Here is a 21,260-nt window from a genome sequence, read left to right on the forward strand (position 1 = left end):
CCTCCAGGAAGAACCTACTGAACAAAATCTTAATTCTTACTGTTTACTTTCTCTCACTAAAGAGAATTTATTTTTCTCAGGGTGGGGGGTGATAATGCAAAAAGCTTGAGAAACATTGTTCCTATAGCATTTTCTTTATTCTTAAATAAACTAATTTCACAGAATAAGTCTTCAAATTGATTTTTCCTGGGCATAGTATGTCTGATCTGTAACTTGAATATTTTATTTAAAGAAAAGATAGTATCCTTGAATTTTTTGTTACACTTGTTAAATTTTCCCCTTTCAAAACACCAGTTAAATCATTTGCTTGACCTCCTTCTTCACTCATTATTATATTTCTTTCACTTTGTATTTTTCTCAGGTCTGTTCACCATGCCCCTTTTAGCTTTGTTTGCTTTTTGTTTGTTTGTTTGTTTGCTTTTTATTGCTGCTTCTGATGTGGTTTCAACTCATTTCTTTTTTCTTAGGCTATCAGCTTATTTTTCATTGCCTGCTGCTTTATCTCTTCCTTAAAGTTTATGGTTTGTTTTTTTTCCTGAAGATAGCTCATGTCATCTCTTACAGTCTACCACCTCTTGTAGTTTTCATCTACTTTTGGCCTTTATACCTTATTTGTTTTCCTTCTAATAATCGTCTGTCAGGGCTAGGACTAGGATGAGACCAATGAGGGGCTAACCTCAGTTGTAAAATGTAAGAGAGCATCAAAAAACTCAGTAATCAAGATAAATATTATTTTAATGCATATTTTTGGAGTAATGCATAATGAACAAAACAATGAAATTCTAAATAAAGACAAGATCAGTTGTGTTTGAATGAAGCAGTCTATCTATAGTAGTTCCCTCACCCCACCCTTTATCAGCAGTTTTGATTTCTGCAGTTTTAGTTACCTTCAAGGTCTGAAAGTATTAAATGGAAGATTCCAGAAATAAACAATTCATAAGTTTTAAATTGTATGTTATTTTAAGTAGCATAATGAAAACTCTTATGTGCTGCTCTGTCCCTACCAGGGCGTGGCGCATTCCTTTGTCCAGTATATCCATGCTGTATATACTTCCTGCTCATTAATACCTGTATAGGAAAATACATAGTACAGTTGACCCTTGAACAACGAAGGTTTGAACTGCACAGGTCCACTTATACTCGGAATTTTTTCAGTAGTAAATACTACTTACAGTACTACCCAATCCAAGAGTAGTTGAATCCAAGGTTGGTGAGCCCCAGATGCAGAGGACTGACTGTAAGACGCTTGGGCTTTCTACTGTGCAGAGGGTCCACGTCCCTAATCGCAGTATCGTTTATGGGTAAGCTGTATCTATAGGGTTTGGTACTATCTGTGGTTTCAGGTATCCACTGGGGGTCTTGGAATGTATTCCTCTTAGGTAAAGGGAGACTGTTGTATTATGTGTTTAAGGGGGTTGTGTGTGTGTGTTGAGACATGATGTAAGCTTTATTGTCTAGACTTTGATTTATCCCCCTAAACACACCTCAACAAATCTGTCATTTCTTTTGCCTTGTAGACTTAGCTTCCTACACTTATTCACTTTTTAGGGATTCAAGCCTTCTGTGTTATTCACAAACTCCCTATCACCTGAAAATTGGTACATCTCTTTTCTCTGCCACCTATCTCTCAGATTGTTGATGGTAGAAATGGCTACTTTGTGTACACTTTCTGCCAACTCTGTCTCTTTGAGCAGATATTGAGATATTGCATCTCATAAATGTATGACATTCAAATGAAATTTTCAAATTCTTTAATTCTAGATTTGTAGACTGTCATTTTATTCCATTCCTATGTATAACTTTATCTATTAAAAGCTTAAAGTTCTCCATATATCGAAACTTTGAAACATAGAGAGAAGAAATCATAATTGATATACTTAACAGATTTAGTAATGGCAAAGTTTACTTATGTTGATTTCAGGTTTTATTAAGTCACTCACACCCAGAGAAGGCTTAATAGCAGGTTCCTGTTTTTAGGAATATTTAAAGTGTGGCATTGGGCTCTCTGGAAGATTGTGAGGAAATTTTGAAGGTATAAAAGCTGGAAAAAGTATTTGCTGGAGAAACTAGTAAATTTCTAACTATAGGCGGCCCTCCATATCCACTGGCTCAGCATCTGCAGATAAGGAGGGCTGACTGTACTGAGCCATTTATATAAGGGACTTAGGGATCTGAAATTTTGGTATCTGAGGGGAGCCCTCGAAACAGTCCCCTGCAAAAAACAAGGGACGACTGTTATATGTATTACTTCTTTTTATTTTCTAAAGCTTTAATGAGAATATTGAACATAATATAAAATAAACATTTTTAGGAATAGTCACTAGAAATATAATAATCATTATGAAGTAAAAATTTAAAAACCTCTCTGCTTTTTAGAACAGTAGACTGATCAGATAAATTGTTTACTTAGTTCTTCAGATAGTATATATGCTTCCCTTCCTCCAGGAAGCTTTTCTCAATAACTGGATTCCATTCTTAAGATTTAAGAATATTTGGCTTTCAGTTAAATTTATAGTCATTATATTTATGAGTGTTAAATGTTGTATTTTATGTATTTCTGTGTTCATAATTATTGAAGCGGGGTATGCATTGTCTTGTTTTTTCCTTTTTTCTCTGTAGCACACTCTATCTCTCACTGTAGTCCTAACTATGATGCCCATCACATAGTGATTCAGAAAGTTTAACTTGTATCCTTCAGCCAGTCAGAATCATGAATTGTTGTCTTAATCTTAAAAGAGAAATTGTTTCATAGGCTAAAGACATTGTGGAATTATCTCATATTGTTTTTGTTAAACTGATAAGGAGATAAAAGATTGATGCTGTCAAAGGGGGAAAGAGTAAACACAGTATGTAGATTGTGTTCAGCAAATAAGTTTATTGTTACATTGACCAGAGAGGATTCTCTGTCCTCTAAGGCTAAGATTGTTCACAGGAGAGGAAATTGATTGTGCTTTATCCAGTAGAAGAAGTGGTGGTATTTGTGAAATAGATCCTGTCATATTTGAACTTATTCATTGGTGGAAAAACAAGTATATAAAATATTTATTTTATATATTCTTATGAAGAATGTGAAACGCTGAACCAAATAGTTGACATTTTTACTAATGTTTACATTTTGATGGAAGCAGTTTCCTCTAGCTATCTAACATAGGTCTGATGTAAAGTTCATTTTATTTTTGCTTTTCACTGGAAGCTCTCCTGGCTGTTGCGATCCAAGATGTGTAAAAACCTAGAAGTTAATTTGAAATACTTGGGAGGAACTGTTAATGTTATAAAAATATCTTGTTTATCAAATGTAATGAAATAAAACTATTGATGATGAGAATTTACTTTTGAATAATGGAGGCAGGAAAAAAATTAGTAAACGTCTTTCATAAAACTTACTTTGGCCCTTTTTAAAATTGTGCTTTCAGTAGTATTCTCACTAAACTAACTCAAAGAATTTGAAAAATATCTTTTTTTTTTAATATGTTTGTAGTTTATGTGTCAACTCACTTGTGGGAATAGTGAATGAAACTTAGTTTTTGGTAACTATGCCCTTGTGCTCTTTATTTGAAATGTCTTCAAAAAAATTATTTGAGTAGAAAAATAAAAGAATAACAAGAATCTCCCACCAGCTAGAATGGGTAAGTTCATGTTTTTGCTGTAGGGTGTAGCACTTCTAAGAAATATAATTAACTTTGCTTTTTTTCTCCTTTTTGTCCACAGCCTCATGATTTTGATGAATGTCGCTTTGATATTAGTGTAAATGATAGTGTTTGGTATCTTCGTGCTCAGGATCCAGATCACAGACAGCAGTGGATAGATGCCATTGAACAGCACAAGGTGGGTCTCCAATGTTTACCTGTCCGTAGAGACCTAGGCAAGAGACTGGTGGTTACTCCTTTAAAATAACTTTGAGATGTATATATGTTCCTGAAAAGTTGAACATGATTGTGGTAAAGATTAAAGTGGTACAGATGTAAATTTTTGAAATAATTTTATTTCTAACACTTGAGTTACACTAAGGGAATTTTCTGTGATAAGTATTTTTAATTGTTATTAAAACAAAATATGCCCTTTTATATAAAACAAATTTGGTTTTTATATTTAGGGTTTGCTTCATAGTGAATGCCTTTTATATGATCTGGATAAAAGGATTCTTAAAATAACATCAAATTTTAAAATCCTAATATTTGAAAGCTTCAGTGTTAATTTTTGTTGTCATTTGTAACCATTTGGGTATATTCTTAGTATAAACATTTGTAAATTGTTAAATTTTTGTAAATATGAAATTTTCTAGTAAACCTTGAGAAAGTCTTCCTTACCTAAATGTATGAGCCATATTCTTGTAATTTAAAGCTAGTTTTTGACTTCTGCTATGAATAATTGGTAAGTAGACTAAAGAAATACATGATATTAATAAGTATGCATTATTAGCTAATTCAGTATATCATGGTAAAACAAGGAATAGGGAAAGTTATAAATTCACCATGCCACTCCTGATTGTGGCTTAAGAAAACTTTGGACTTGTTCATATACTTGTCTGTACTTGTTCATTTGGGTTTCACAGAGTTTAGTTGAAACACCTGTTTTGGTTATTTAACAGGCACAAAACATCTACACACAGAAACACAACAAGAAAAACCAGTCTGACCTGGGATACTACAGGCACATTCTTCTTGATATTGATCATGCATTGGCTTTTATTTCTTGATTATGAATTTTTCCCAGCCTAAAGAAATCTGACTGTGTAATGCTTTCTTTTTCTCCTTGTTTTAGCTTTAGAGTTATATTGCTTTAAAACATTTTGTGAATCTTAGTTATCTTGATATTATTACCTCAGAAAACAGTCTAAAAATGAGAAACAGTTTTCTTTTATTTAAAAGTGATGAGCCGATAGCTAAGACATGGAAGCAACATAAATGTCCATCAACAGATGAGTGGATAAAGAAGATGTGGTATATATATACAATGGAATATTACTCAGCCATAAAAAGAATGAAATATTGCCATTCGCAGCAATATGGATGGACCTAGAGATAATCATACTAAGTGAAGGAAGTCAGATAGAGGAAGACAAATATTTTATGATATCACTTATATGTGAAATCTGAAAAGAAGATACAAATGAACTTACTTACGAAACACAGACTCACAGACATAGAAAACAACTTATGATGACCAGTGGGGAAAGGAGAGGGGGAGGGATAAATTAGGAGTATGGGATTAACAGATATACACCACTATATATAAAATAAACAACAGAGATTTACTGTATAGCACTGGGAACTATATTCAGTATCTCATAATAACCTGTAATGGAAAAGAATCTGAAGCTGTATAGCTGAATTAATACAATATTGTAAGTCAACTGTAGTTAAATAAAAATTTAAAATAAAAATAAATAAATAAAAGAGAGATGAACTAGAATTCCAGAATCTCAGTGCTTTGGAGCTGGGCTTACTTGGATACAAGACACTGCAGCCTCTGCCATGTACGACATATGTGACCTTGCCTGACAATTCACTTCTTCTAAATGTGTTTAAGAACACATGAAATAATATATGTAAGGTTACTTACCAGAGTGGCTGATGCCTTTTCCCATTTATGACACAGTGGAAAAAGAAAGGGTTTTGGGAGTCACAACTAAATTCACTAAAATTATACCATGTTTTTTATGGATGAAGAGTTCTACATTCAATGAGAGTTGCTAAATGTGCATATAAGGAGAGTGGCCTATTTTGTGTAGTTAATCAGGGCCAGCCCTCTTCCTAGTGATTAAAGACATTATTAAGTAGAACTAATTTATATGTTTATATCTGAGATGACCTTTAAAGGCTTAATGCTAGCTTTCTCTGTTTTAATTAAGCGTATGTTATTTTGCTCATTCTTCTTAGTGAAGCTGATTCAGGAATCTTTGCAGGTTCTCGTTTTATTTTTTCTCCTTGGATGTAGAATGATGCATAAAGCATATATTTCTTCCATATCATTGATTTCTTTGCACCCTTGAATAATGGATAGAATATAATCTTTGGGTCTCCCTCAGAGTATTGTGACTTAATGTTCGATAACAGATTTTTGGTGAATTTAAGTTTAGAGAATAGGTTCAACAACAGCGTTCCAGATACATTGTATAAGCTTTCTGATTTCTAAATATGGTTTATTCATAGACAAGGAGAAATCATTGTTAATTGTTATTCTTATTAGTACTTATTTAATTTTAATGTAAAACATGTGATATGTACCAATTAAACAACGTATCAGTGAAAATTTAAATTGAATTTGAATTCTAAAAATAAATTGAGTTCTTAAACTAACATAGGAGGGAGAAAATTCAAGAGCTATCACCAAACATAACCAGCAAAGTTTTCTTTTTTTTTTTTCCCCCCATAGATCAGGAACAGGGAGGTAGTGAGGAGGTGCATCCTGATTCATTCTTCAAAATCACTTAAGACTATTAATGTGGAACCTAAGTTTAGTAATTTTACTATTTAAGCAAGCATTCTTATATTGATATTCAAAATTAAAATCAAATTGTTAAGGCATGATGATGATGATGGTGATAGGAGCTGCTGTTTATTGAGGGTCACCAAGTACTAATTATTGTATTATGTACTTCATGTGCTTTATTTTCTGTCTACTATCCTGAGAGATGAGGGAAATATTGTTTTACAGACAAGGAAACAGGCTTAGATTAAACTTAAGTAACTTGCCAGAGATTATACTACTTTTTGGCTAGTGGCTACCTAGGATTCAATTTTATGTTGATTGTGCTTTCTATCAGTTACCATTGGCAGAATGTTTGAAAATAATTCCCATAGGCTCACCTCCTGCAGGTTAGAGTGTGTCATCTGAGTTCTGCTACCATATATATACAAGATAAATATGAACACATCTTTCTGCCCGTGGATTGCCGTAACAACGTTTTATTGTAGTGTTTAAGCACTGGATACTGGTGCCTGACACATGGGGTTAAATCCTGGCACTATTACATAATAGTTGTGTGACCTTGGTAGATTACTTAAAGGAGAAGAGATGACATAATGCAGTATATACCCCCCCACACATCTCCCCACAAAAAACAAACAAGCAAGCAAAATAACCAAATTGTGATAAATCAAGAATATTGTATAATATTGTGTAATATTCCCATCATTCTACCTCACTCACTTCAATTCAGAGTTACTTCCATGGCACCACCTGTCCTTATGATGGCCAGACAGGACACTTGGAACAGCGGACCTGTCTTTTTCTCTTCTCATGTCATCACATAGTCCCTCATTGCCTTTGCTATTAGGCCTTTGTTAGGGCTTCCCTGATAGGTTTTAGCTGGAGAAATTGGAGGTTTCTATTCTTTTGTTTCCAGGAAGCTGTTATGCTCATTATAATAACCTTTATATATCAGTCAGTTTCACATACATACATACATACCAGGAGTTCTAAATATTTTATAGAACCTCTTCAACAATAATAATATGGTAGAGGTGATGATGATGATAAACTTTTTTGAGGATTAGAGTGTGCCAGATATAGTGATAAACACTATACACTTTATCTCATTTTACTCTCACAATCTTATGAGGTTAACATTATTGTTCTGTTTTTACTGATTAGGAAATTGAGACATAGAGTGGTTAAGTAATTTGTCCAAGGTTAAACTGCTAATTAGTGAAGGAGCCAGCATTCAGACCCAGGTCTGTATGACCTGAGAACCAGAGCTTTTATCCAGCAAGCACTTCTGCCAATCCTATAAGTATGTATTCATGGGAAATATATTTTGTTGACTTAACTCATGGGCTTCTTCAGTCACAAGGTTCATATATTTTTTTTATTTTCTTCATATCTCTGGTGTTCGTTTTGGACCATAAAGGCTCAGAGTTACAACTTCTATGTAGGAATTAGCACAGCATTGGACACATAAATTTTCCAGTTGAAATAACTTACAGTATTGTAAAACAGGTTTTATGAGGGAAATGTGTAATTTTTGGAGGTTTTTTTTTTTTCACCCTTTTATCTTCATGGTTGGTGTTAGAATGATCACTGACAGAAATACACTAGGGTTCTATGTTCTTTGTCTAGCTCTGTTGTTTTGTCCTCCTTGGTATTCATTCCAGCATAACTTGCTCAGTACAAGCGAAGTTTTAAAAAGATGATTCTATGATTTAAATTTTCTCAATATATTAGAAATTGTGTAGTTCACTGTGACATTAGACAAGTAGTCCCTGTGGAAGAAAGGTATTTCTGAGGTCATTGTTAAATTCAAAGATTCTATTTTAATTTAAAATACGGAAAAGGGCGTATGTATACCAGACCAGTAATTTTATTTACAGTAGTGTGCTGGCTTTATTATGTGGAATCCATTCATATTCTGCATTTCTCCTTAGGATTTGAGACAACACTAAATAAATCTTTAAAGACAGGGTGTGCTTTTTTTTTTTAATCTCTTAGCCATCTGCCATGTTGTCTTTGAAGTTGAACGAGATTTTGTTTGTGAAAATTATTTGAAAACAAAGAGCTGTATGAATGTGAAGTTAAGATGGTTATTTTTTATTTGGATAAGTTAATATATTTCTAGTAAAGATGTATCTATGTATTATTTAAGGGCTTCTGTGAGCGTTTTCTGCGTAATTAGTTAATAAAGGAAATATGATAAACCATCTGTTGATGCTATTTAAAAGAATTACAGGATTACTCCTGGAATCTTCTACAGTTGCAATGTGTGTGATTTTGAGTAAACACAGTTTCTTCTTACCGTGACAGAAATAGGCTCCTCTACTTCACCACCCCATCCCTCAAAAAAAAAAAAAAAAAAAAACTAGCAGGAAGGCTCTCCTTGCACTAGCAGATATAAGAATCTTGTTGAAAAGTTAAGTTTTTTGGCTCTGACAGAGTTTGTGGTAATCATGACATTCCCTTATTTCCATAAGGGAGCAACCTTAGTAGACCCTGAAATTTTGGTGGTCATGGACCACCCATATTCCCCATATTTTGGAAATTATCTGATATAAAAGGAGTCATAGGAAAATACACAATTTAGGGAGGAAGAATCCAGGTAATTTTTACAGATGTTGATTTTCTTTGGTGAGAATCTACAGGCAGTTGTTTTGCAATTTAATGTATATGCATTTGTTCCTTTGTGAAGGCCCACTAATTCATATGTGAAGCTCCATTTTATTACTTTCAGAAGAAAGGTTTATTCTCAGCCCGAGAAGTTAAGGGATTTCTGTCCAGGAAATTATGTGGAAAAAGATTGTCACAGTTGAGCAACCTAAACAATGCCCAAGACTCACTTTAAAGATCTTTTTAAAATTGTCTTGCTATTTGCCGTAATGAGTTTTCTTTTTCCTGTGGTGTGTCAGGGTCAGCTTGATCTTGGTGCTTTTTCTTTACTTTTAGGAGCAGTTTCTGCTTATTTGACACCTTACTTGTTTTTGTCTTAAATTTGACATAAACTTATTAGAAAAGTATTTTTAAATAGGTAGGTAGCAGAATATACCTGTTTCTTCTTAGCACTTTTTAAATATCAAAGTCATATAAAGTCATCCTATCTCTGTTTGCCTTTTTTTTTTTTTTTTTTTTGACCGCACGATGTGTGGCATGCAGGATCTTAGTTCCCAACCAGGAATCAAACCTGCACCCTCTGCAGTGGAAGCTTGGAGTCTTAACCACTGGACCACCAGCGAGGTCCCCCGTTTGCCATTTTTAACCAACTATAATACTGGAAAATTTTCTTAACAGATTCTAGAGGTTCTTTCTATACTTGTCTGCTTTATAAATGATTATCATGTAAACTTAGCTTTGCAGTTTTGAATCTGATTAATTGGCAAAGGCTTAAAACTACTATTTTTTAGTGTATACTTTATATAAGTAATTTCATGGGGTCAGTGGACTAGAACCAATTTTTCTTTTACATTATTTTCATCATTACCGCAGTGATGAAGGGATGAAGATGGAATCAAATTTTACTTTTCCTTTACATTCAAGAATTTTAATTTTTGAGGGAAGTGAAAATCCAGTAACTAGCTGCCGGAGTAGTCAGGCCTTTGCCATTTTCTCAAATAAGTTGTAGAAAAACCCAAGTAGGTGGTATCACAACTGAACTTTATTAACCAGCAAAAAACCTTCATTATGTCTCCGGATGTTTCTCTCAAGATAAGAAATTTGGTTAGTTTCTAACAGTGGGAGTTAATTGCTAAATTGCTTGCAGTAATCCATACATGGTTAGTAAATTTTTTTTAACACCTAAATGTAGATAGTGTCATACTACCATGATTTTAAAGGTTGGTGAAATCAAGAAAGAAAACATAGTATTAACTTATATTCTTAGCGTTCTGGGAATAAAAATAATTCTACTGTCAAGGGCTTTTAAAATAACTTTTTTAGTTTCTGTTGCCTACAATTTTGTTGCATGCAAAAGCTGAATTCACCTGAGCCAACATTTGCATTTGTCCTTCCATACGTCGCCTAAATACTTAATGAAGTATATCATCTTAAAAAGAGGGAATAAATGTCACTAATTTGTACTTTTCAGCCAGGTTCTTTTATCTGAGGAAGGTGTTTATCTTTTACCAAGATAGTAAAGGAAGAATCAGGATTTTACATGGAACAGTGAATAAAGATATTTAGGTAGCTAATCATATTAACTGTGTGGTTAGTTGAGGAGAAATAATTTGACAACATTTGATGTCAGAAAGGTAGGGAGAGTCTTACAAGTCAACAAGAAAAGTTTACACAGCACAATTTAAAAAAAAAGGCCAAAAGTCTTGATCTGGCACTTCATAAAGCAGATATCCAAATGGGTAATGAACATATGAAACGGTAGTCAGTGTCATTAGTCATCAGGGTGATGTCATTAGTCACCACTGCAAATTTAAAGCAGTGATACCAGCATATGCCCATCTGAGCGGCTTAAAAAATAAAAAGATGTAACACCAAGTGTTGGTGAGGCTGTGGTACAACAGGTGTAAACTGGTGAAACAATTTCGTAGAATCTACTAAAGCTGAGCATAGTTGTCTGTCTAGATCAAGTGAGTATTGAAAGTTTGAAAACATCTCACAAGTATTGATGTCATAGGTTCATCCATTTTTAGTTAAGCTTTTTAGGGTACAGGGGGTACAGGCCAACCCGTGTTACCTTGAAAAATGGGAATATTGCCAGGAACCAAGAAAATTTATAATGCCTTACCTGCAAAGAAAGCTGAAACTGTACACTTGTTACTGAGTGCTTTTATTGTTAACAAAACTCAGTTAATCACCTGCCCGCACCTACAGTTAATGTAGCTTAGTTTCATTCTGTTATTTCTTCTCTCTTTCATGACTCCTGTTTATCTGTGTTTTGCTCTCCCGTCCTACTTAGTTTGTTTTTCCTTGCTTTGTCATGACCTTTTCCTACTTTCGGCTTCTTTTCGGCTTCAACTCCTGCCGCTATCTGCCCTGATCTCTTGGCATTTCCTAAAGTAAATGTCTTGAGAAAACCCGATTGCCTTTTTACTCCAGGTTACTATTGGCCACCCTAGGTCCAATTATAATGAATTGTATATTTACTTGTACTTAAAGGATAGAGTGGGATTGGCAATCATTCAAATAAAATGTTCTGAAAAGGTATTCTATAATTTTGTATAGAGTTTACCAAACTTGCAAGTTTTTGTAATGCTTACCACATATTTGCTACTAACAATTTAGGTAAATATTACTAGATGTTCAGCTGATTTCTCTTTTATTAGTCTGTAATTTGCTTGCAGAATGTTTCTTTAGATAAGAAATTTTTAAAAAAGACAGTTAATCTAGAGTTGAATAACTGTTCCATATTGTTACTATAGAAAATATTAAAGAAAATGAGGCTGTGTGCTATAGAAGTCCTTTTTTTTATTTTTAAACAGTGTTTCAGTATTGTATTTGAATTTTTATTTAATCAGGAGGGAAGATTTCTGACAGTCACCAGGACAGATGGGATTCTGCTTTTTCTATATCTGATGTGGAAAAGTAATGGTGGGTGGCATGGCTTACGCATATTGACAGCAGTGGAAACTATTTTCTAATTTTACTTGCTGAGTATATTGGACATTAGCTGGGAGAAAGTGTTTCTTAAAAGTATCAAGGAACACAAAACTGCTCTTTTTCACCAAACACATCTTTTTAGCTAATAGCTTAAAAATGATTTTGCTTCTGTTGTCTTTATTGCCTGGTAAATATTCTGGGCTGGTTTGGTATTGAGGTATGAAAGACAGCATTGGGTTAAGAATCGTAAGAATAGGTAGCAAAGTAAATAATGTTCTACAGGTTAAAATGTTATACTGAAAAAAATTCTGGGGGCTTCCCTGGTGGCGCAGTGGTTGAGAGTCCGCCTGCGGAAGCAGGGGACACGGGTTCGTGCCCCGGTTCGGGAAGATCCCACATGCCGCGGAGCGGCTCGGCCCGTGAGCCATGGCCGCTGAGCCTGCGCGTCCGGAGCCTGTGCTCCGCAGCGGGAGAGGCCACAACAGTGAGAGGCCCACGTGCCGAAAAAAAAAAAAAAATTCTGTCATTTTTTAGTCATATAGCAAGTTCACATTCTTGACAGACAAGACAGGATCATTGGCAAGAATGCTTGTATCACTGTTCATACCCTAGCCTAGTTCTCTTCAGTAGTACCCCTTTGAACTGTACAGGGATAGATGAGTAATTAGGCACTGTTATCATTTAATTCTCCTGGAAGTCTTTCACTGCAAGTGTTATTCCCATTTTGCATAAAAATGAAATTGAATGGATTATGAGAACATTGATCAGTGAGTGGTAACATTCCAAGAACAGCAACCTCAATTTTTTGTAATACACCCCCCCCCTTCTAGTTAATTTCAGCTTTTTCTCATGGATGCGTAGTTGAATACTAAAAAATAAATCATCAGTCTGCCTCCTTAAAAGAAGAATCTTCCCCATACAGTTAGATCTAAAAATTCTTAGCAAGTCTTTTAAAACCATTCCTGCAAGTAGTTTTATTGATTAGATTTCATTGGTTTTTGCACTGGTTTTTAAAAGTAATTTTTGTTAATTATAAGGAAAAAAAATACAAAACTACCATCAGTCTTATAACCAAGACAATTATTCTTCATTTTGGTGTATTTCCTTCTTATTCTCTGTACATTTTACCCCTAAAATATTATGGAAATAACAAGTTTATATCCTGTTTTTTAAAAAATCTAACATCATTTTGTCCATATAACACAGCTTTATTAATATTTCATTGTATTATCATTTTGGTACTCATTTGCTTATTATAAGACCTTTAGATTGTTTCAATTTTTTTTTTTTGCATTTAGTATTTAATGCCTTCCTACATATTTTCCTGTAGTTTAACTGTGTCCTCATAATAGATTATCAGAAGTAGAATTGCTAGGCTTAAGGATACAAGCATTTTTGATATATGTTGCCAGATTATTTTCTAGAAAGATTGTGCTGATCTACATTCCATCTGCAGAATGTGCAGATCTTCCTTTCACTGCATCTTTACCGGCATTATTAATTTTTTAGCCCTTTCTAAGTGAGATAGATTAAACATGTATTCTGTGACTTTTTTTTTTGTTTTTATTTTTGTAGAGGTGATATATGATTACTGTAATAAAATTCAAACAATATAGACAATACTGAAAACTATAAAAAAGAAAGTGAAAATTTAGGCCACATAGAAATGACCACTGTTCATCCTTGGTAAAGATTCCTTCCAAATATTTCTTTACATGTATGCCTTAGAGTTTTACATAAAAGATACCATACTGCTTTGTAGCTTTTCCTTCACTCAACAGTAAGTTATGGGTATCTTTTCATGTTTGAAATAGATCTCCGTTCCTCCCTTACCCCCTAAGAAAGGAATTATAGAAAATTTAAGTGTGGGACCAAAGCCCCAGAATAATTAAGAATGTTCATTTACTGACCATTTTTTTATGTGCATCTGTTTCTTTTAGGATCCTTGCAGGAAAGAATTAATGGTTCAAGTCCCCTAGCCAAATACCATCTTAACGTTTCAGCAGTCCTGCGTGTACCACTGATACATATTGAACCTGTTTTTTCTCTTATTGGGACATTTAAGGGAGCCTCAAAAAGTAATATTAATTGTTTTGCCACTGTCGTCTCTTTGCAATTAGATAAAAAGAATGGGATTATGACCTTTTTATTTTGTGCCTATGAAACTTCCTTCTAAAAGAAAATATATTTACATTGGCCCTTTTCTCTAGGACAAATCATAAATTAAGAAAGTTAATGAGCAGTGTTGGTATTTTGTTACATCTGCTGCTAGCTTCTTTTTACATTTATTTTCCTCTATATAAGTGTTTCTGGAGTAGAGATATAAAGGAATATCCTGCCTTTGTGGGAAGGTGAAGAAGGAATGGTAGCTAACACTTATTAAGCACTTATGATGTAATATAAATATTACAAAATATTATTAAAGATTTCTTCACTATAAAGCACATTTCTTATAACTTTGTCTATTTCTTCAAGTTCTACTATTTCAAGACAGATATTTCCTTACAACAAACAGATGCTAGAACAAAAGACTTCATTACAACAGTGCTAATACAACACATTTTAAATAATGGATAATAAGTGAATATGGAGGCTGATAGTAGTTTAGTTTAATTGTACTTCTACCTCTAACAGGGACCTATAAGCAGTGTATGGACTTGATCCAAGGAGAAATATGGAGCCAAATAGGATTTAAAACAGAAAGTGAAGAATCAGATGTCTGTTTTTAAAGGACCACTCTGGCTACACTAGAAAGGATTTCAAGAGGAACAAGACTAAAAGTAGTTAGAAATCTGGAGGATTTATCCAAATGAGATACTAGGTGACCATAACTAGAAAATGGCAGTGGGAAAATAGAGAAAGGGACAGATTTGAGAGAAGTATAAGCAAAGTCTCTGGATGTTGAAGCAACATAGTAATGATTAACATCATGGGCCCTTGAATCTGGAATTAAATCCTGGCTCCCTTATCATTTGCATGACTCATTATGTAAAATTACCTATAAATGGGTATAATATTAGTGCCCATTTTACTTAGACTATTGAAAGGATTAAGTGAGATAATGCACTTAAAGCACTAGCATCATGCCTGGCACAAAGTAAGTATCCGAAGTATTAGCTTTTACTATTGGTATTGGTGTTATAATTTATCCAGGGTGGCTCTCTGAAATTTATATATAAAATATCCATGTAAAATTGCTCAACTCTTTCATCAGCCCTCCTCTCAAAGCAAAACAAGAAAGATCTCCCTTATCCTTTAGTTTCACCTTCTAAAGCTAGGGTGGAAAAATCGCTTAGCAGTCTTCCTTTATACAGCCTCATTTGATTTATCTAGTTATTTCTTACCTCCATTTTGTTTTTGTTTGGTTGGTTGGTTGGTTTTTTTGCGGTACGCAGGGCTCTCACCGCTGTGGCCTCTCCTGTTGAGGAGCACAGGCTCCGGACACGCAGGCTCAGCGGCCATGGCTCACGGGCCCAGCCGCTCCGCGGCATGTGGGATCCTCCCGGACCGGGGCACGAACCTGTGTCCCCTGCATCGGCAGGCGGACTCTCAACCACTGCGCCACCACGGAAGCCCATTACCTCCATTTTAATGTCATTAAGAAATGACAGTTGGACTTAAGGGGGAAGGATTAAAAAAAAAGATAAGACTGAGTTTCAGAGTGTCAAAGTTAGTTTATATAACTAACTTCGTATCTTTTGTATCATGGATTGGATTCTTAAAAAGCTTTTGGTGCAGAGGCTGTACTCGTAGCTTCCTGATAAGTCTACTTTAATTTCTCCTATAGATAAAACAATGTGTCATGGAGTTCAAAACCCTAAATTAAAACTGTAAGAAAGAGGAAGCTCTGAAATCAAGGAGAGTAGAGGCAGCTATTGTTAACTCTCTACTTCTACAGTATCATCTTGTATTTGGGCATTTTTTTAGTACTTTGGATTTCCATAGGCAGTGTCTTATTTTCTTTTACTCCCCTAGCATTCTTTTAACACTTAATAGGGTGTGCAATAAGGCCTTGGTTAACCCTTCCAGCCTCATATCACTACAACACTGCTTATTTAGATATTTCTGTAAAGGAAAGCTTACCTCATGCTTATTAGAAGAAAATGCAAAACGAATAACCAACTAAGGTCCGCAACTAAGGTCCATAAATGACCTTCAAAGGAAGTATTTTATTTGTTACTGGTTTTTAAATTATGGTACAAGAATGACTAGGAAACATTCCAGTATGATTTGAGAAAAGTATCTTGAGGGTAAGCAAATGTTCTACTCAGTGAAGTTAACTGTATTGCTGCTGGGTTCTAAGCAGTTAGAAATGGATAAAATCTTTTATAATACCATTTTCTTAAATATATTTTAAAATTTCTTTGATTCATGAGGTACTGCAATTTCTGGAAAATGTTGTAGGTTGAACCTTTCCTCATCTGATACATTATTAGTGTTGCTCTTCTGAATAAATAGTGTTTTTTAAAAATAAAAATCTATTTATTTATTTTTTGGCTGCATTGGGTCTTCATTGCTGTGCAGGCTCTTCTCTAGTTGCAGCGAGCAGGGGCTACTCTTCGTTTGCAGTGCACGGGCTTCTCGTTGCGGTGGCTTCTCTTGTTGCAGAGCACAGGCTCTAGGCACACGAGCTTTTGTAGTTATGGCATGTGGGCTCAGTAGTTGTGGCTCGCAGGCTGTAGAGTGCAGGCACAGTAGTTGTGGCGCGTGGGCTTAGTTGCTCCGTGGCATGTGGGATCTTCCTCAACTAGGGCTCGAACCTGTGTCCCTTGCATTGGCAGACAGATTCTTAACCACTGTGCCACCAGGGAAGTCCAACTGTGTTACGTTTTAATCTTCCCAGCTGGTTCAACAAACGGCTTTCTTATATTTGGCCTCCACTGGATGTATACATTTTTAGCCTAAGTTTTGGTATTTAGGTTTAGTGTAGAGAATTATAATTCTAGACTAGCCATATCATTTTAAAGATAAGAAAATTAAGCCCAGGGGACTTCCCCGGTGGTCCAGTGGTTAAGACTCTGTGCTCCCAATGCAGGGGGCCCAGGTTCGATCCCTGGTCGGGGAACTAAGATCCCACATACCTCAACTAAGCCTGCACACCACAACTAGAGAAGCCCGGGTGCCGCAACAAAGACCCAGCGTAGCCAAAATAAATTAATTAATTAAAAAAAAAGTTAAGTCCAGGAAAGTAATGACTGACTTGTCTAGTTGTATAGTGGTGACAGTGACAGTCGAGCAGGTCTTCTCTCTGTTATCATTGTGTTCTTTATATTTCAGAGGCTACGGGGGGATCCATACGTATTTGAAAGGCTAAATAGATGAGATTTTAATATTTATAAGCGTGAAATTGTCATGCCAAATTTTATTATAGCAAATAATATATGTTTACCTACAATCATAAATAAAATTGTTGCCATTGTAACTTATTATGATACTGTAAACCATAATTTTATTGATTAAATTGTTCTCCTGGCTATAGTGTCTTCTCATGTGGTTTGCTTTACAATATTAATATTGAAAGTAGATGTGTGGGTGCTGGCAACATAGCAAGCGCATTTGGTTTTATTATGGGTTTCAGAGTTTCAGTTTCTGGAAAATGCTCCATTGTTCTAATGTTAAAACGCATTTGGTTTTATTATGGGTTTCAGAATTTCAGTTTCTGGAAAATCCTCCATTGTTCTAACGTTAACATTTAATCTTCTACTTTCTCTCTTCCCATAATTAAAATGGGAAGAAACAATAGGGAGACTATGCCACAAAATAGGTAATTTTTGACACCATGAGGAAGTTAATTTCTTTCTCAGTTATTTTGCTGTGCTTCTTGCTGGAGAGTGTTATTAGGAAAATGAATAAGTTTTTCAAAAGGCAGGTGCTATGAAAAAAAATAATAAGCCAACCTATTTCCTTTATTTTATACCACTGTTTTTTGGAGTATAGATAGGCTGATGAACAGACTGTGCAAAATGAAAATATATGTTTATCTCCTACATGAATAAGCCAAACTATAAAATTTAGCTGTGACTTTAAGGGAGTTTTCTTTTCAAATCAGTTCTTAGGCATTTCTGGTCCTTTATTAAATTCATAACTTTGAACTATATGACTTAATTTATCAAGATTTTAGGTGTTCTCAGAAAATCAAGATACAGAAAGTACAGGTACATACATGCAAGGGATTTAGTCTGAAGGTTACTATTGTACTTTGACCAATAGTAACCTTTGTGTCAGCTTTCCAAGTATACTGCTTGGAAAGTGCTACTGACCCCCTCTAGTGGCCAAAAGATTACACTCCCCACCCCCAAAATAAGGAGGAATGTTATAACAAAGGTGTGGTCTCATTACTGTAATATTTAAAAGAACCCAGCCTTGTTCTATACGGGACATGTTCAATAAGTGTTTCATTGAACCAAAATGTCATTGTATGTTCATGCAAAACATGTTGAGGAATACTGCTTACAAACACACAAATTTGGGAAAGGGGTTTTTTTTTGCAAAGCAATTTGTGTGAGGGATCTTAAAGCGTATATGTTGAAAGGAAATATTCCTATAGTAACTGTATTTGAATTCCACATTATTAATTTTAGATGGAAATTGGTATTTTCAAAAATACTGTATTGGTGATTAGAGCTTGTAAGTAAGCTCTACTTTTTTCTTATGGAAGAATAGGGTTAAGAAAAAGCCAGCATGCCTTTAAAGTATTATCCCTAAAATCATACCAATGAGATTTTAAAGGCATGTCAAGACTTTTAGGAACATTTAACAGTGTATATCAGTTGTGACCATAAAGTAATTTCTTCCCATTTCCATCCTTGGAAATTTCCCTCACCCCCACCTTGGAAAAGCAGACCTTGTTAAATTCAGAATGAGTATTGTTGCCTTAAAGTGGACATCTTGGAAAGCCAAATAGATGTCAACAACATTGCTGCTTTTCAGAATAGTTTTATAACTTATCTTTTAGAATCATTTTAGCCCCTGTGACGAAGTGTTTCTAAAATACTGATATCTTAATGATAGATTATGTTTTTGAGAGAAATCCAGTACTAAATCAGAGCCATGTCATATGACTAAGAAAGGCAGTCAAGCTTAATTATACAGTTTATAGCTATTTCTTTGAAGTAGTGGAACAGTTTTAAAAGTTTTATTCTGCAACTCCCTGAAATGATTTTAGATAGCTCCATTTTTTGGCTGTATCATAAAATTACTCTAAATATTGTGGTAGTACCATCAGGAATCTTTTATGCAATGATAGCATCATTGGCACAATTATAGACATTTCCAGAATGACCGGTTTTTAAACAGTGAGGATTCATTTGTATGTGCATTTGTTAAACACTTAAATTATTTATTTTAAAAGTTATCCCAGTGCAGATACTGACATAGAGTGACAAATGAATCCCCATTATTTAAATTGAATAAAATGGAATTGGTCTTCATGAGTATACTTTATTTTCTTTTTCCTTGGAATGATGTATATAATGCAGTTTATTTAAGTGAAACTTTATTAAAGGTAGAAATACAATTACTCTAAACTCTTAGCCTCAACATTCATTTACTGTCCATTACTTAAAATGTACAGCAACAGTATTGCTATAGTAGAGTGTTTTGTTCTATCATGTCTTTGTTGTAAGGAGATATTACTGTTTTGAAATCGTGGAACCTGAAAAAACAGGCAAGGATGTAAGAAGTATGTTTCATAGTCAAAAAACATTTATTAAAGCTTTGTAGTGTTTATATTTCGTTTCAAGATTTTAAAGTTTTGACTTACTCCGTTTAGGACTCATTGATATAAAGCAAGTAAATGGAGAGGGTAGATTCATTTGGATTTGGATTTGAAATTGTTTGGTTTTAAATATTTTTCAAATAAATATCCAAAATTTGTTTTTAAATAAAATTTTGATTGTAAATTATGGGGTAGTTTTGTACTTAAATGGGCGGTTCAGATTAATTTATGCTGAGAAATGAATGACATATAGGTGTCTGAGATAAGTGATTGCTGAAGTACGTACCTTATATTTTTGGTCCATCACAGATAGATTTTTCTTATTTTTATTTATTTATTTTTGCGGTACGCGGGCCTCTCACTGTTGTGGCCTCTCCCACTGCGGAGCACAGGCTCTGGACGCGCAGGCTCAGCGGCCATGGCCCACGGGCCTAGCCGCTCCCTGGCATGTGGGATCTTCCCGGACCAGGGCATGAACCCGTGTCCCCTGCATCGGCAGGCGGTCTCTCAACCACTGCGCCACCAGGGAAGCCCAGATTTTTCTTATTTTTAATTCCAATCTTCTATATTTAAATCTAACGAAAAACTTTACCAAACCAGTACAACAATTAAAATGTAGAAACATTATACTTAGAAAGTTAGCATTATTGTCAAACGAGAAAGAGAAACTAGAGCCATTTTAGTTAAGGAACCTAGCTCAGTACCTTTGTTCCAGGACATTATTTGATAAGAAGTCTTACTTTTTTTATGAATTGCATGATTTCTGTAATTAGAATTTTCTTTTTGTGGGATTCTGTGATACTGAAACAAGCTTACCTTTTTTTCTTTAGCTAATTTATTGAGGTCCAATTTATTGTACCTTTGATTCCATCTAGTCATGAATTTATATGTAATTTGTTAGTAAATTCAGAGTTAGGAATATATTGCAGTACCGTTTATAGGTAGAGTATTTTATGAACAGGCATTATTAAAGTATGACAATCTTACTTTGACTCTTTAGCGACCGGTATGTACTGGAAGCTTGAATTTTTAAGAAGCTGCACTAGGTGTGATGCCAAAAATGATTAGATATTATTTTACCTCTTAAGTTTAGTGTCTAGGATTAAAACTGTGCAAAGTACTTGTAAAAGAATAACAGTAGGAAGAAATCAGAGATCCCAAAATACTTGAGCAGGTTTTAGGTACTTGGAAGTTGTTTTTTTCAAATGTTTAATTCTTTTGTCCATGTTTTTAGTACTGCATTTTCCTAAGGAGGATGGGATGCAAAATTGATACTTTAAAGAGTGCCAACTCCATCAAAATTAGATCACAGTTCTGAGTCTAACTAAACCCCAGAAAGAGTTCAGTTATCTTCTATGATGTGATTACAGAATAGACTGGCAAAATTGGGGATTTTCTTTGTGCCATGAACTGTCAAGGTAGCTACAGAAATGGAAGAAATGCAGTCTTCTTACAGAAGGTACAAGTCCACTAGTAGTTACAAAATGTAAACTATTAAAATTGAGTGGCAAATGCCATAATCATGATATGTTAAGAATGGTTGAGAATACAGAGACAGACTATC

General features: G+C 34.5%; 1 protein-coding gene and 1 non-coding gene across 4 annotated transcripts in view; both read left to right on the forward strand.

Annotated features, from left to right (window-relative positions):
- CERT1 (ceramide transporter 1) overlaps positions 1 to 21,260 on the forward strand; it is a 129,248-nt gene that overhangs the window by 34,473 nt on the left and 73,515 nt on the right. For all 3 annotated transcript variants that reach the window (XM_032625716.1, XM_032625715.1, XM_032625714.1), the window contains exon 3: positions 3,709 to 3,825. In XM_032625716.1, the coding sequence (XP_032481607.1) occupies positions 3,709 to 3,825 (117 nt within the window). The remainder of the gene's footprint in view (positions 1 to 3,708; positions 3,826 to 21,260) is intronic.
- Positions 16,972 to 17,044, forward strand: TRNAG-CCC. Its single transcript has one exon. It is a non-coding gene; the product is annotated as a tRNA-Gly (tRNA).

The sequence above is a fragment of the Phocoena sinus genome, chromosome 3, assembly GCF_008692025.1.
Source record: "Phocoena sinus isolate mPhoSin1 chromosome 3, mPhoSin1.pri, whole genome shotgun sequence".
Lineage (NCBI taxonomy): Eukaryota > Metazoa > Chordata > Mammalia > Artiodactyla > Phocoenidae > Phocoena > Phocoena sinus.